This window comes from Myotis brandtii, unplaced genomic scaffold (assembly GCF_000412655.1).
Source record: "Myotis brandtii unplaced genomic scaffold, ASM41265v1 scaffold339, whole genome shotgun sequence".
NCBI lineage: Eukaryota > Metazoa > Chordata > Mammalia > Chiroptera > Vespertilionidae > Myotis > Myotis brandtii.
Genome location: NW_005363061.1, coordinates 1,714,038 through 1,728,470, shown reverse-complemented (window position 1 = coordinate 1,728,470; position 14,433 = coordinate 1,714,038). Strand labels below are relative to the sequence as shown.

Sequence of the window (14,433 nt, the reverse complement as noted above, 5' to 3'; positions counted from 1 at the left end):
CGGCGGAGGCCGCCCACTCGCCCAGAGAGACCCTGTCCTCACAGCCTTACGTGACAGTCGCCTCCCACCTCATAAAGCACTTTTCCTGTTGGTTTTCGGGGTTCGTCTCCCACTGGCGAGGCCCTTGGGGCCGGGGGGTGGGGCGGGGGACCCACATTCGAGGAAAGGGCCGGGGACAGGGATTGCTCAGGCTCGCGCGGCGAGTCCGCAAGGCCAGAGGCTGATGCTCGCGGACTTGGGGCCCCAAGTTCAGATCTTTTTACCAAATGTCTCCCCCACTCAGTCTCATGACTTTATCTGTGAAGCGGGGTGATCATTCCTTGCGCGTAGGGGCGCTGTGAGGGTCCCCTTCTCATCAGCTTGGTTTTGGGCTCCTGGTGTGTGGCAGGCGCTGAGCCGGGGAAGTTTGAGCGCCCCGAGGTGCCGCACCCACGGTAGGGCCCGGGCCAGAGGGAGCTGCCCTCCGGGGCCAGGATCGGGGTCAGGGTGCAGGCTCCCCGCCGTCACGTGGGGAGAACGACGGCCTGGGCCTGTGACAGTGGGATGTGGGACATGCTTAGAGCACGTGTGATCCACAGTAAACAGTGAGTGATCCCCGACCACCCGTAGGTTCCTTAGCTTAAATAGGATAACGGATGACAAAGCACTTTACAGAGGCGAACACTGTTCTCGAAAGAGGATGGGGGCAGTTTGTGTGGAACTAGATCCGTTCATTGGGCACTTACACACCAGGCCCGGGGCACTAGTCACCGCTGTCCGCATAGATGGAGTCTTGGTACTGCCAAGTGTTGTTCCAAACCTGTTTCCATACATTAACTCACTTCATCCTCGTACCCGCCGTACGGGCAGAATGCCGTTTTAATCCTCATTTGACGGGTGGGAAACTGAGGTAAGGCAGAGGGTTAAGGAACTTGCCCGAGGTGATGAGCTCATCAGTGGTGATGCCAGGATTCGTGTGTCAGAGTCCTTCCGGAGTCTGGACCACCCCTATGGTGACCTATTACAGGGGCTTTACATGTTTTATCTCACACAGTTCGCAACTCTGTAGCAGCTGCTGTTAACATACTAGCATTTCCACTTTACAAGTGAGAAGGCTGATGCTTAGAGGGGTGAAGTGCTTTGCCCAAAGCCATGTGTAAGTGGCGGAGCGAGGATTCAAGCCCAGGCAGCTCAGCTTCCAAGCCCTGGCCCTTCGGCATCAACTGGACTTTCCCAGAAGGCGGGTGAGAGGCTGGGGTCTAGGCCTAATCCGGTCCCTAAATTGTAGTGTGGCCTTGAGGGTGTCTGAGACCTACGTTAAGAACTCTTTGACTTTTAGGTCGTCTCTATAGGCCCTTCTGTTACTCATTCTGATTCTACGCTTCTGTTTTTCCCTCCTGCTTGTAGCTTGACGCCCAGCACCTGCCAGTCCCCCATGGCCCCGTGGAGCCGAGAGGCGGTGTTGAGTCTCTACCGGGCTCTGCTGCGCCAGGGCCGAGAGCTTCGCTACACGGACCGGGACTTCTATCTTGCCTCCATCCGCCGTGAGTTCCGGAAAAATCAGAAGCTAGAGGATCCTGAGGCCCGGGAGAGGCAGCTGGAGAAGGGCCTGGTCTACCTCCAGCGAAGACTGGGGGGCATTATTTAGGATCCTCTCCTTTCCTCTGCCATCCTAATTCAAGGGAAGGAGGGCAAAGGTGCCTTCTGTAGACCCTCCTGCTCCCCCACCCCACCCCCACCTCACAGATGCAGTAGCAGCTGCAGGTAGGTAGACCCTTGTTTCTGCAGGTTTTTTTTTTTTTTTTTTCTGATGCAGGGGACCAGGAGAGGGAGACCCTTTTCTTTCAGGGACCAAAGTCCTTTAATCATTAGAAATCCATGGAGAAACTACAGACATATTAACAGAGGTATGTTCCCTTACTGAGAAAAAATAGGCCCTGAGTTTCAAGCCCTCAGAACAGGATTGTTATCACATTTTAGTTCAAGTGGAACAGTTACATATGAAAATGTTAGAAAAGACATTGGTTAAAGCTATTCGAGTTTAATTCCGGCTGGCTCATTCTTAGGACATTCAGCTATCTTGCAGGTCTGATCACATCCCCCAAAATGTAGCTCTGTCCTGTGACAGCGTCTGTAAAGTAAAGCAAGCAGAGTGTGCAGATATCGGGGGACGGTGTCAGGGCTCACAGCCCGGCACTGCTGCTAACACTTGTAGGATTTAGGGCAAATCACTAAGCTGTTCGAGGCCTCCATTTCCTCATTTGTAAAATGGACATAATAGTTATGAGAATTAAATGAGAGAGTGCACCCCCAGCACTTAGGGTTACTTGGCAGGTGGTATTGGTGCTGTTTGCTCCTGATTCCACTGTTACTAAGAAGTTCCACTAAATATAATCTAATGATCATAGTTAATTCAGCAGCTTCCCGAGGGCCTTCTATGGTGCTGGCTTTCCGGTAGGCGCTGGGATAGAGGTGAATGATCCTGTCCATCAAGGGCTTGGTCTAACGAGATCAGCAGGAAGTAATTCTGGCATGAGCAGCTCTGGTGTAGAGGGTTGGGCACAGAGCTTAGAGACAAGGATAAGCACATAGCTGCCTTGGGTCGGGGGAGTACGGGAGTCGCAGGGAGCTGTAGGAAAGGACATTTGAGGTCTGCTTCAAATGAGAACTAGGTTGCTGAGTAGATGGGCAAGAAGCAAATGTGGAGGTGCAGCTGCACTTTGTCCTGGAAACTCGAGTCTGGCATGGCTAGAATGGTGCACCTGTAAGGCAAGTGGCTGGAGTGGAAGCTGGGCCAGGTCCGGAAGGACACTGAATCCCCTGTTGAGGAGATTGGGACATCTGATAGTAGGGGGACCATCACAGCTTTGAAAGCAGCGAATGTCATGGGAGAGGGAGCGTGGCAGTGGCGGCCGGAGAATAAGTTGGTGGAGATACTAAAGGCAGCGAATATGGCCAGCTGAGATTGAGGGACCGAGGAGGTGGGCTGGCCGCATATACATACAACTTGTACAGCAGTGGGGCTTGGTGACCAGTTGGCGGAAGCAGGAGGAGAAAGAAGAATGAAGGATAACTGAGGTGAAAGGCTTGCCAGCTGGGTGGGAGGTACTGTGTTCAGCTTTGACAGGAAAAGCAGGGAGGAGCCTTATGTAATGGCTTTTGGTTCTCCTCAGCCACTGGGTTGATTGGCAGGCCGGCCTTTGGCAGCGTGGGGCCCATAGGGGCTGCTGCACAGGAAGGCGGCAGGTCTGGAACTACACAGTGAGCTACTAGTCTTTGGGCTCCTAATCTGTTTTGACTGAGTTGGGTTACAGGTCGCCACCACCCCCTCTTTGAAAAAAAAAAAGCCAGAGTTCATAGCTCATTTGTGCAACAAATACTATGTGTCAAACACTGGCGCTGGGCAGTAGCAGTGAATGAGCCAAGTGCCCCCAGAAGCTTGTGGTCTGGTGGTTAACAGAGGAAATGTGAGCAAGCTACCCGAGACCCCTGTAAACCACTCCCCAGCAGCACGTCTAGTTCAAATCTCGGCACAACCTACTGACATGGTGACCCTGGGCCAGTTACTTCACCTTTGTCTCAGTTTCTTCATCTGAAAATTGGAAATAATACTATGACTAACCTCACGGGATTGCTGGGGTGAGGAGTATTTCTCTTCCCTGAAATGGTGGCCGTGCTCAGATTCTCCGCCCCCTGCCCTGCCCACCAGGTCACAACCATTTTTTAGTGTACAGTTCAGTAGTGTTAAGAACATTCACATTGTTTATGCCACATGAACAAAATCACAAATTTGGTTTTGGTACTTTTTGTTCCTCTTTGTATTCAGTTGTGTAGTACTTCCAGTTCAAAATGAGAAGAAAAGCTATTCTGTATCAAACCATCTAAGCAATGTTATATTTTAAAAATGGCAACAACAAAAAAAAGAATATTCACCTTGTGGTGTAACATCTCCAGAACTTCTTTATCTTGCAAAACTGAGACTCTCTACCCATTAAAGCACCAGTGCTCCTCTCTGATGGCACCGAGGAGCCAGCCCCGCTCCGTGCCTGTGAGTCCCGTTCCTAGGAGGCTCCCACTAGTGCAGGAACCTGAGTGGAGGACGAGCGGATAAGCACTTGCAGCTGCAACAAGTTAACTTAAAATAAGATTTGGAGTTCATGGATGCTCTCTCCTCTTCCAGGTCACCAGACCCTTGGGTGGGGAGCATATCGCACTAGAGTAGGAACGGCCTGCTCAACTTAACAGTTTTAACCTCAAGCCCAGGACAGCATGAGTCTGTCTCAGAAGTCAGATGTAGCTCAGAGAGCAATCTGAGTGCCTTCTGGAAGTTGACCCCTTGTCCTGTGGGTGCAAATCTTAAAAGACTTAATTAGTACTTTACAGTTTATAGAGTGTTTACATACAGTGTTTTAGTAGATTTTTTCCTCACTATAGTCCTATGATTTAGGCCCTGCAGGCATCATTCTCCCCTTTTCATAGCTGAGGGGTTAAATAATTCAGGGTTCAAAGGCAAGGACTCCATCTCAGGATTTCTGACTGGAAAACCCAGGCTTTTTTCTATTCTGCCACCTCCCCGCCTGCTCTCACCAGTCATCACATCAGATGGCCAAGGACTAAATGGCCCGGGGGGGAGGGGGTTCCTTCTGGCTTCTGCTCGGAGGGGGACATGCCCTTCTGGTCTGCTGCATCTCATCCAGGGATCACTCAGGGCAGGGTGGGAGCCTTTTCTCTGCCAAGGGCCATTTGGATATTTATAACACCCTTCGTGGGCCATACAACATTATCAACCTAAAAATTAGCTTGCGCCAGACATTTAATTAACTCACTCCTAACGCCTTGGCAGGGCCAACATGGCCCACGGGCCAGACGTTCCCCACCCTTGACTTAGAGTGCCTACATCCAGTGGTTCTCCCTACTACAAATATATTAGCAAAGGTTCTCTTGTTTAAAACAACAAAACGGTGGTTATTATGTGTGGGAACCGTGCAATGTCTATGGTGTTCTGATTGGATTCCGCTGCCTCAACTGAGTGATATGTCCCATCTCTGTCTCAATGGACCCGGAGAGAGGATGCTTGGATTCTTGCCTGCCTCCACCTGTAAATACAAAGGCAGCTCTCTCCTTGGCCTTGCTTGCTCTGTGCGTTTAAGTGGGAATATATTTCATTTGGCCAAGTGGTCTCATTTGTCCCTAAGTGAAGCTTCTGTTGACTGTGAAAGGTGGAGAAAAGGGCCACCAAGGTTGTGAACTCTATTAGGGGGAAATATTTTTGGACTTGACAGTGTTTGAGGCCCCAGGTGGTGATGGCTCTGTTCTGCCTTCATCCTCAGGTGAGCAATGGCAGGCGCTGGCGAGCGCAAAGGCAAGAAGGATGACAATGGCATCGGCACAGCCATTGATTTTGTGCTCTCCAATGCCCGGCTGGTGCTGGGGGTGGGCGGAGCGGCCATGCTGGGCATCGCTACGCTGGCGGTTAAGCGGGTAAGTGCCTGCAGCCTGAGCCAGGGGTGGGAGAGGGGGGCGGCTGCCTCCGCAGAGCAGAGCTGGTCTGGAACAGGCCTTGACGCTGCTCATGGGGTCGAACTGGGTCACTGGTTATTAGATGAGACCTTAGGAGAGTTCAGTTAAGGCTGCTGCTCGGTCTCTACCCCAAAGAAGTCGTTGGAGAGACAAATAAAGATGTTTATCCCAGCGGGTAAAAAGTTACAAGTACCCCAAATATTCTTCCTTGACTACCTTATTTAAAATAGCAACCCCCACCACGCATTGCTTCCATTTTCTTCCTTATTTTAACGATAATCTCTGCATACTTTGTAGTGACTACCTTATTTAAAATAGCAACCCCCACCACGCATACACTTCCTGTTTCCATTTTCTTCCTTATTTTAACGATAATCTTTCTGCATACTTTGTATTTAACTTGTTTATGTTTTGCCTGTGTCCCTCTACTGGACTGGGTCTCTCGGTTAGTGCTCTAGTCTTGTACCTAGGACAGCACGTCATAGACACTCAATGAGTATTTGTTAAATGAATTAATCAGTGTTCACTATTACATTCATAAGGTACAGTGTGGTATAGTTAGAAAATGTACCATAATGTTGAACACCGGTTCATTTTTACTGGTATGAGTAAATGATAAAAATCATAAGTGAAAAAAATCGGGTTTCAAAAGTATATATAGAGCAGGATCCTAATTACCTAAATCTATTTTTCCAGAAAGAAATATACTAAATTATTAACATTTATCTCTGGGTTGTGACATTATGGATAAATCTGTTTCTTATTTATATCATTTCATGTTTCCTGAACTTTTCTATTTTCTACATGGAGAAACTATAATCCAGAATAACACAAAGGTATTGAAAATTAGTCTAGAGCTCACCAAAGCTGCTGGGAAGGAGGGAAGCAGGAAGGAAGGAACATGTGTGGACGGGACCTCTTGCTGTTTCAGATGTACGATAGGGCAATCAGTGCCCCTACCAGCCCCACCCGCCTGGGCCATTCGGGAAAAAGGAGCTGGGAAGAACCAGCCTGGATGGGCTCCCCCCGACTGCTGAACAAGGACATGAAGACAGGCCTGAGCCGGTCCCTGCAGACCCTTCCCACAGACTCCTCGGCCTTTGACACAGGTGAGAAAGCCTCTGCCCCTTCTGGGACTTACCTGTGGGCTCTCAGTGCTACTCCTGCATGTAGCAAACATTCCGTGAGCACATGTGTGCCAGGCACCGTGCTAGCACTTGCTGTTGTGCCAAGCCCTTCTTTCTGGGATCGAGGCAGCCTGGGAAGAGCTGACATGCTTCTCTCTCTTGCCTTGGCAGATACATTCTGCCCACCCCAGCCCAAGCCACTGGCCAGGAAGGGCCAGGTAGACTTGAAGAAGTCACGGCTCCGCATGTCCCTGCAGGAGAAACTTCTTTCCTACTACCGGAACCGGGCTGCCATCCCTGCTGGTGAGCAGGCTCGGGCCAAGCAAGCTGCCGTGGACATATGTGCTGAGCTCCGGGGCTTCCTGCGGGCCAAGTTGCCTGACATGCCACTTCGGGACATGTACCTGAGTGGCAGCCTCTATGATGACCTGCAGGTAACGAGGCGGTGCTCACACAGGGTCGGGCTGGGTACTGACCCAGATGCTGCTCAGTCGTGCTGTTGGTACAAAAGATGAGTGACCCAGGCTTGCCAGGAAGACTGAAGTCTGGCTGCTTCTGAACTCTGCACACAGGGAGCATTTGGGGAGCATAATCTTGGGTCTTGTTTTTTTTTTTTTTTTTTGAGATATAGATCTCATTTATTTTTTTTAAATTTATCTTGGTCTTTAAAAACCCTTCTTGTTTTCCAGTCACACAACTTCTAGGACACCATAAGAGGCCTCCTCCTTCCTCCCTCCTGTCCCTGCCTCTCTTTCTAGTTCTCTTTCTGGGTCTTTAGGCTTGGGGGATGTCTCGCCTACTTTCATGCCCCAAGACAAGGTGGCACGTGGCGTGAGCACGAGCTGGTGTCTGCAGACCTGGGTTTAAATCCTCATTATGTCTATATCTGAACTGAAAGGTCAACAGGAAAGAATTCTTAGTTTCCTTTATTGCTGGGGGAATACAAGATAGAGGGACCTGTGTTTGAAGAAGCTGGCTTCTTGAGCAGATTACATCCCTCAAAACCTTTTTAATTCTTCTCACCAGGTGGTGACAGCCGACCACATCCAACTCATTGTGCCCCTTGTTCTGGAGCAGAACCTGTGGTCGTGTATTCCTGGCGAGGACACCATCATGAATGTCCCTGGCTTCTTCCTGGTTCGCCGTGAGAACCCAGAGTACTTTCCTCGTGGTAGTAGTTACTGGGACCGCTGTGTAGTAGGGGGCTACCTCTCCCCAAAGACAGTGGCAGACACATTTGAGAAGGTAGTGGCTGGCTCCATCAATTGGCCGGCCATAGGGTCTCTCTTGGACTATGTGATCCGCCCGGCACCCCCCCCAGAGGCTTTGACTCTGGAAGTGCAATATGAGCGTGACAAACATCTTGTCATTGACTTCTTGCCATCAGTGACTCTCGGTGACACTGTCTTGGTGGCCAGACCACACCGGCTAGCCCAGTATGACAACCTGTGGCGGCTGAGCCTGCGTCCTGCTGAGACGGCGCGCCTGTGGGCTTTGGACCAGGCCGACTCGGGCTGCCGATCTCTGTGCCTCAAGATCCTCAAGGCCATATGCAAGTCCACTCCAGCTCTGGGCCACCTCACTGCCAGCCAGCTCACGAATGTCATCCTCCACTTGGCCCAGGAGGAGGCTGACTGGTCTCCAGATATGCTGGCCGATCGGTTCCTGCAGGCCTTGAGGGGACTCATCAGGTACCTAGAGGCCGGAGTCCTGCCCAGCGCCCTAAACCCCAAGGTGAACTTATTTGCTGAGCTCACCCCTGAAGAAATAGACGAATTGGGATACACTCTCTATTGCTCATTATCTGAGCCAGAGGTGCTGCTGCAGACGTAGGGCAGGTGAGGGCCAAAGGGGTGCTGGGCAGTCAGGCCCTGGATTCTCTGTTAGAATCACGGCTCTAGAGATGGTGCCTCACAGGGTCCCTAGGTGCCTCCTGTCCTGCTGTCCACCGCCCTGGTCACTTCATGCTGATTAGAATGACATCTTTTAAATCTCCTATTTTCTCAAACCCAACCCTTTCTATTTTTGTTACCAAACACTGTGCTTCCTCCTCCTCCTTTACCCCTCGCTCCAGGCTAGTTTTGCTGGAATGAATTGACCAGGTGGAGCACTGGCCTGAGCTGTTGAAAACACTTGGTGTTTTGCATGTGGCCCAGGTTTTCTGCTCCTGTCTGTCCCGCCTTGCCCTTTGGCCTGCTTCTCTTCCGTGTCTTCTCTACCTTTTCCTATTGTTCATGCCTTGTTTTGTTCCTTTCCCTGGAGCACACCTGCCTAATCAAGATGTTGCCTTTAGTTGAATATCACTCACCTTATTGCATGTTTCCAAGCTGACCTCTGCAGAGCGCTCAGACAGTATTTAGGGTTTCTGGGGGTACAGTGACCTTGGATTCAGGTTCCTGGAAAAGCAGCCCATTCCCTCAACCTCCTGACCAACTCCTAGCCCTAGTGCTGAGAGGTCTCTCATGGGAACACGGTCATTGACCCACACAGAGTGGGGGCTCAAGATAAACTGATGCAATGTTATTTGGAGAGTGTGTTTTTTAGTGGCCACCAGTGAGCGTGCAGAATGGGGGAACCGGAGGTGGCCTGGGAGAGGATCTGTGTACTTGATGTCTCCAGCTCATGTGGCTGGTCCAGACCAACACCACCTGTGTGCAGGAGTCAGAGGAAGACGAGGAGGGAGGGCGCTGCAAGGGCAGCACCTCTGCATGAGCGCGTTCGTTCACCCCTTCCTTGCCTCCTTGTCCTTTAGGATGAGGCCTTCAAGAACACAACCTTAGCCCTAGAGGTTGAAGGGAGGTGGACAGGCAGCAGGATGTCAGCTGGAAGACCCAGTCCTCAGTTGTGGCTCAGTAACCATGTTTCTCCCCCATCAGGCCTGTCTTTCTAGGATGTTGTCTTAGAGCAAGAACAGTCCTAACAGTCCGCCATAGTAATGTGAGAGGGCTGTTTGCGGAACTCTCCAGGCACCTCCAGAGGCCAAAGGGCACCCAAACATGCTCAGACCTCTCCCCTATCCCCCACCTCACCCCAGTTCTGTCTCTCTCTCACCCAGCACCTGGGGAGATTGGTGCTACCTAGGAAGAGTGCACACGGATAAAACACATATGAAGGAGGTGGGGACTTCCTACGCTCCTTGTTTCCCGCTGCTACAATTGCACTATTTATTGCAATGTAAAAAGTATCCTGAGGGTGGGGAGGAGTGTTTAATACACAATGCCAGTGCATCTTCTTGTTTTGTGTATTTTTTTCCTGTTTGTGGCAAAAGCCTGATAATTCTGTTTCTGGTCACCTGTCCAGTATTTGTTCTCCATCAAGTGTTGCTGTTTTCTCTGTGCATACTACCTCTCCAGCCGGGAGATTCTGGTGAAGCGCTGCAGCTGTCTCATTCCTTCCCAGTGACAGTGACATGAAATGGCTCTATAAATAGCAATGAACCTCAGCTGTCCTCTGGATTTAGGGCGAGATTCCTGTTCCCTTTTTGTCATGGACGAGGGGTTGAGAACGAGGGTTAACCTTGGAGAACTTCCTGCCTTCTATGTGTGTGCAAGGGTTCCTTTAAGTGGTCCAGTTGTGTCATTTGTATGAAGGCATTGGGAGAGAAGGAAGAACATAACGCTCAGAACCCTGAGAGGGATTCCCCAGCCTGGCTGTTCAGACTCGAAATGGAGTTTTAAAAATCTATGTGCCTGAGTGCTCCCTGGTGAGCGGTGCAGAGGTAGTGGGTGGAGCCTGGCATGGCATCCAGGAGAGGGGTGGGCTGAGAAAGTGTTGTCAAAACATGGGTTATTACTCATTGAGATAAGGATTTGGTTTTCCCAATGTATTATAAAACCTACAATTTGCCTGGTTGGTGTGGCTCAGTGGTTGAGCGTTGATCCATGAACCAGAAGGTCACAGTTCAGTTCCCAGTCAGGGCATATGCCTGGATTGTGGGCTCAATCCCCAGTTTGGGGCATGCAGGAGGCAGCCGATCAATGATTCTCATCATTGATGTTTTTGTCTCTCTCTTTTCCTCTCTGAAATCAATAAAAATATATTTAAAAACAAATATAAAGGCAGGGATTCTTACTGCCTTTGCATTGAAAGACAAAGAAAATCCCCTACAATTTTCCCAAGGTGGTGTCTCCAACCAAATTCCATATAAAACATCGAAAGGAGAGCTAAAAAAAGAAAACATTTTAAAGATCAAGTCTCAAATTATTAAAGCTAACTGTGATTTGAGTTTATCTCCTCTCTTAAAGAGCATCTCTCTCAACTGTGTTTCACAAAACCAAAACACCATAACTTTGCCATTTCATAAGCAAGAACCTCTTAGAAGATCTCAGAACTAGAAGCTGTGGGAATTCCCTGTCCTGGTCCTGGTGGTTTTGCTGACCAACTGGGCAAACCTCATCATAAAACATGGAAGACAGACAAGTACTTTGAGATTCTCGGGTAGAAGAGGGCAACATTCTGCTTCCCCGTCTCCCCCTTTAATTTTTGGGGAAAGATGTGGCGCCTTTCCCACCATTCTGCCTTTCTACTCATAACTCCCCTTTCCTGAAGCAATAGCACCTGGTCCTACGTCTCCATTTGGAAATTTTTTTACACCATCTAGGATAAGCAAACCACATGCCTAATGCTTACAGAATACACTCATGGTCTTGAAATTCCAATCAGTTCCAAAGTGTATTTTGATTTTCCCTGTTGCCCCTTTTTAAAAATGAGTTCAGGACAATAGTATTTTTTATACACTTACTTGTGACTTTTTTTCAAATAAATAATCAATGCTCGTTTGGAAAAGCTGTGTTGAGGCCTACAGTCTTTCTTCCTGGGTCTCAGCCCCTGATGGTCCACTGGTTGACGCTCCCGATCAGCTGAGTTTGCTCCCTCGTACTCCACTCAAGTTGAGAACATAAATGGTTTTGATGAGGAATCAGCCTCAGGATCCCAAGGCCCAGGAGAGTCCCCAGGGATTTCTGTAAGTAGGGGTCCCCGCGTGTGTTCAGAGTTGTTTGCTGTGGTACATCTTTCTTGAGACCATGACCTGGGATTTGTTAGAACTCTGCCCTTGCTGCTGAAGCTCAAGGCCACCTAGGACTAGCGCAGTGAGGCTGTAGCCTTTTTGGACACTACTGATTCTAAGTGGCCAAAGTACCAGAGATGTGGGTTCTGCGGTTAATTGTATACACTGTGTTGTTCACCTTTTCATTTTGATCACCTTGTAGTCTTTAAATTCTTGGTCCAATGCCGAGTCCACAGTTGGCCTTCCGGTCACTTGCCTGCCCTTCAGCAGCAGTTGGTATGTTTGGCTGGGATTTGGAGTCAGTCACCAATCTTTCTGCCGTCTTGGATAGCTACAGAGGGAAGCAGCCTAGCCTTGAGACACAGAGAACTGCTGTCCTTTTTCTCCTTGAGGGAGGAGATAAAGCTGGAAACATGGGAGGAAGAAAATAGAAGTCTCCTTTCCAGCAGCTTTGACTTGTGTGTGGCATGAACCATTTTCCCACAGGAGTGCTGCTGGTTCTTCCTATCAGCTTGAGCGTTGATCTGGGTCCCCACAATAGAACGGATGGGATGAGCTGCCACTGAAGTCTTTCTTCCGTGACCTCTGCAGTGTCAAAGCTGGGGCAGTGTTACTTGCTTTAATTTTCAACCAGCTGCGTGGTCAGCCCTCAGGAGCACTGACAAGTCTCTTGATACAACAAAAGGAGGACATGCGCTGTGGGTCCTTAGTTGTGCCTTTGGAAGACGTGTAGTGGCTCAGGGACTCTTACTGCCTTTGCACTGAGCGGCTGGATGACTTCTGTGTATTGCAATTCTTGGGATTCCCCAAGGGGAAAGAAAAACCACACATACCAGGATCCAGTGTGCTTTGCATGTACCAGTTGTTTATAGTTGTTGGTTTCCTCTCAGTAAATGACAGGTGTCCTCTGAGAAAGCAGGATGATGTAATGGGGATGGGGAGGTGCGTATTGGGAGGTCTGGGTCAGAAGACCTCAGTTCTGATAATCAATTGAGCACCTACCAGGTACCAGGCACTTTGCTCAGTGCTTTCCACACATGATTTCACTTCACTCTAAGGATAATGATACTACTCATTAGCCCATTTTACAGGTGAGGAAACAGCCCCAGCAAGAACAAGTCACTTAACCAACACATCCTGGCTGAACATGAAAGAGCCAGGATTCTTTTGGGTTTGCCCCTGAGACCTGTCTTCTAACTCCTACCCCATAGCTCCCTCGCTGGGAGCATGTGACCGGGCAGAACACCGCCCCCATTAGGCCTGTTTACCATGGTAAGGCCACTGAGCTAGATGAAGTCACTTAATGGCTCGTGGTTTAGGACAGTGGTTCCCAATGTTTTCACAGCACAGCCCTCAGGACTATTTGTAAGGCCGAAATGCATGGCAGCACAAACTCCAGGTTTCCGTCCCTCCAGGGCCTGACTGCGGAGGGAGAGGATGGGGCCCTGCCCCGAGGGCGTGGGTTCCGCTCCTCACAGGCCATGAGGACTTGCTTGCTCGGAAGCGGACGCCTGGGAGGTAGGTGAGTAAATTCCCTCCTCGTTTAGAGAAACAGCGTACCCAACCAAACAAGTTCTGCTGTGATAGCCTGCGTGTTTTAATGGACAAGCAGACATGTTTTGGCAGAATGGATATATAAAAACAGAACTGGTTGGGCCATAGGATTCTGCATCTTCCCGGCGCAGAGCAGGCTTTTGGGGTAGGTGGGCAGGGGTCAGGCGATCTTCCGCCTGCGGTCCTCAGGCTCCCCTTTCCGCTACCGAAGGGCTCCCGTGTGGTGAAATCGCACCGAAATGACATTTCCTTTTGCCCAGTTTCATCCTCCAGCCGCAATCTGGCCCCTAGTTAGAGCTGCACTAAGAGCAGGCAGCTTAGCGACCGCAGGGCCTGGGGTTGCCGTCACTATTTGGGGCTCGGTGGGTGAGAGGGGTGGTGGCCGGCTACAGGCCTGGCGGAGGGAGCCGCTGCAAAGCCGGGCACCGCCAAGGGCGGGCGGACGACAGACCCCAGACCCGCACGCGGGAAACCCTCCGGACCCCGGCCCTTCCCTCGCACACCAGAGGCCACCTCACTGCACAGCCCACCCACCTTGGACCCTGAGCCAATAAAAACTCGAGTTATATATGACTCACCACGGATGGCCAATCAGCTCGATGCGCGCTCTCCGCCGGCATCTCTCGCGATGAGAAGGCTTCACAATAAAAACCTTTCTTGGAAATGACTTCTCCCCGGCCTTCAGCTAACACCGGAAGCGGGCGTGTCTGGTGGATCCCTCCGCGCTCGCAGTGACTCTTTGATCTTAGAAGCCTTGTAAAGCAGTGAGTCTTTTGTTTCTCGAGGCCTTTAAAATAGCACATTTCCTCTTTAGAGTTACGCCCTGGCCAAAAAAAGTCGTTGGTTGGAAGAGGTAGTGCGTCAAAAGATGAAAATAAGTGGGCGGGAGGCGAAGGTCACGTGACGGCGCGGAAGGATTCCTTTGTGATGCGGCTCATAAAGGAAAAAGTTATAAAAGACCCGCGGGCCGGCTATTTCGGCCATTTCCTCTCCCGCCTGCAGATGTAGACCTTTGAGCGTGTCCCTTCCTCCTCCGCTCCCACAGCTCCCGGCCGACATGGCGCACTAGAGGCAGCAGTGCCAGCGGCAGCATTGGCCTTTGCAGCGGCAGCAGCAGCACCAGGCTCTGCAGCGGCACCTCCCAGCGGCTTAAGCCATGGCGTAAGTAGGGGGACGGGCTGCTGTGTCCGGGCGCCCCTGGGTCGCCGAGGACCTGCGATCTGTCTGCCTGGGTGGGCCGCTGGC

At 50.6% G+C, this 14,433-nt stretch overlaps 2 protein-coding genes across 3 annotated transcripts in view; both read left to right on the top strand.

The window, feature by feature from the left end:
- The first annotated feature begins 1,653 nt into the window (after positions 1 to 1,653).
- Positions 1,654 to 9,854, top strand: MIEF1 (mitochondrial elongation factor 1). Of its 2 annotated transcripts, none has more exons than XM_005871384.2 (5): positions 1,654 to 1,743; positions 5,310 to 5,460; positions 6,431 to 6,608; positions 6,798 to 7,060; positions 7,653 to 9,853. In XM_005871384.2, the coding sequence occupies exons 2-5, from the start codon at positions 5,317 to 5,319 to the stop codon at positions 8,457 to 8,459; spliced, it is 1,392 nt and encodes a 463-aa protein (XP_005871446.1). In that variant the 5' UTR covers positions 1,654 to 1,743; positions 5,310 to 5,316; the 3' UTR covers positions 8,460 to 9,853. The 2 variants fall into 2 exon arrangements, with proteins under 2 accessions (XP_005871446.1, XP_014399339.1); XM_014543853.1 differs by lacking the exon at positions 1,654 to 1,743 and adding an exon at positions 6,310 to 6,335 and having other exon boundaries at positions 5,383 to 5,460; positions 7,653 to 9,854.
- A 4,320-nt stretch (positions 9,855 to 14,174) lies between these two features.
- Positions 14,175 to 14,433, top strand: part of ATF4 (activating transcription factor 4) — a 2,068-nt gene continuing 1,809 nt past the window's right edge. The window contains exon 1 of the mRNA XM_005871383.2: positions 14,175 to 14,349. The gene's annotated coding sequence lies outside the window, so the exon portion shown is untranslated. The remainder of the gene's footprint in view (positions 14,350 to 14,433) is intronic.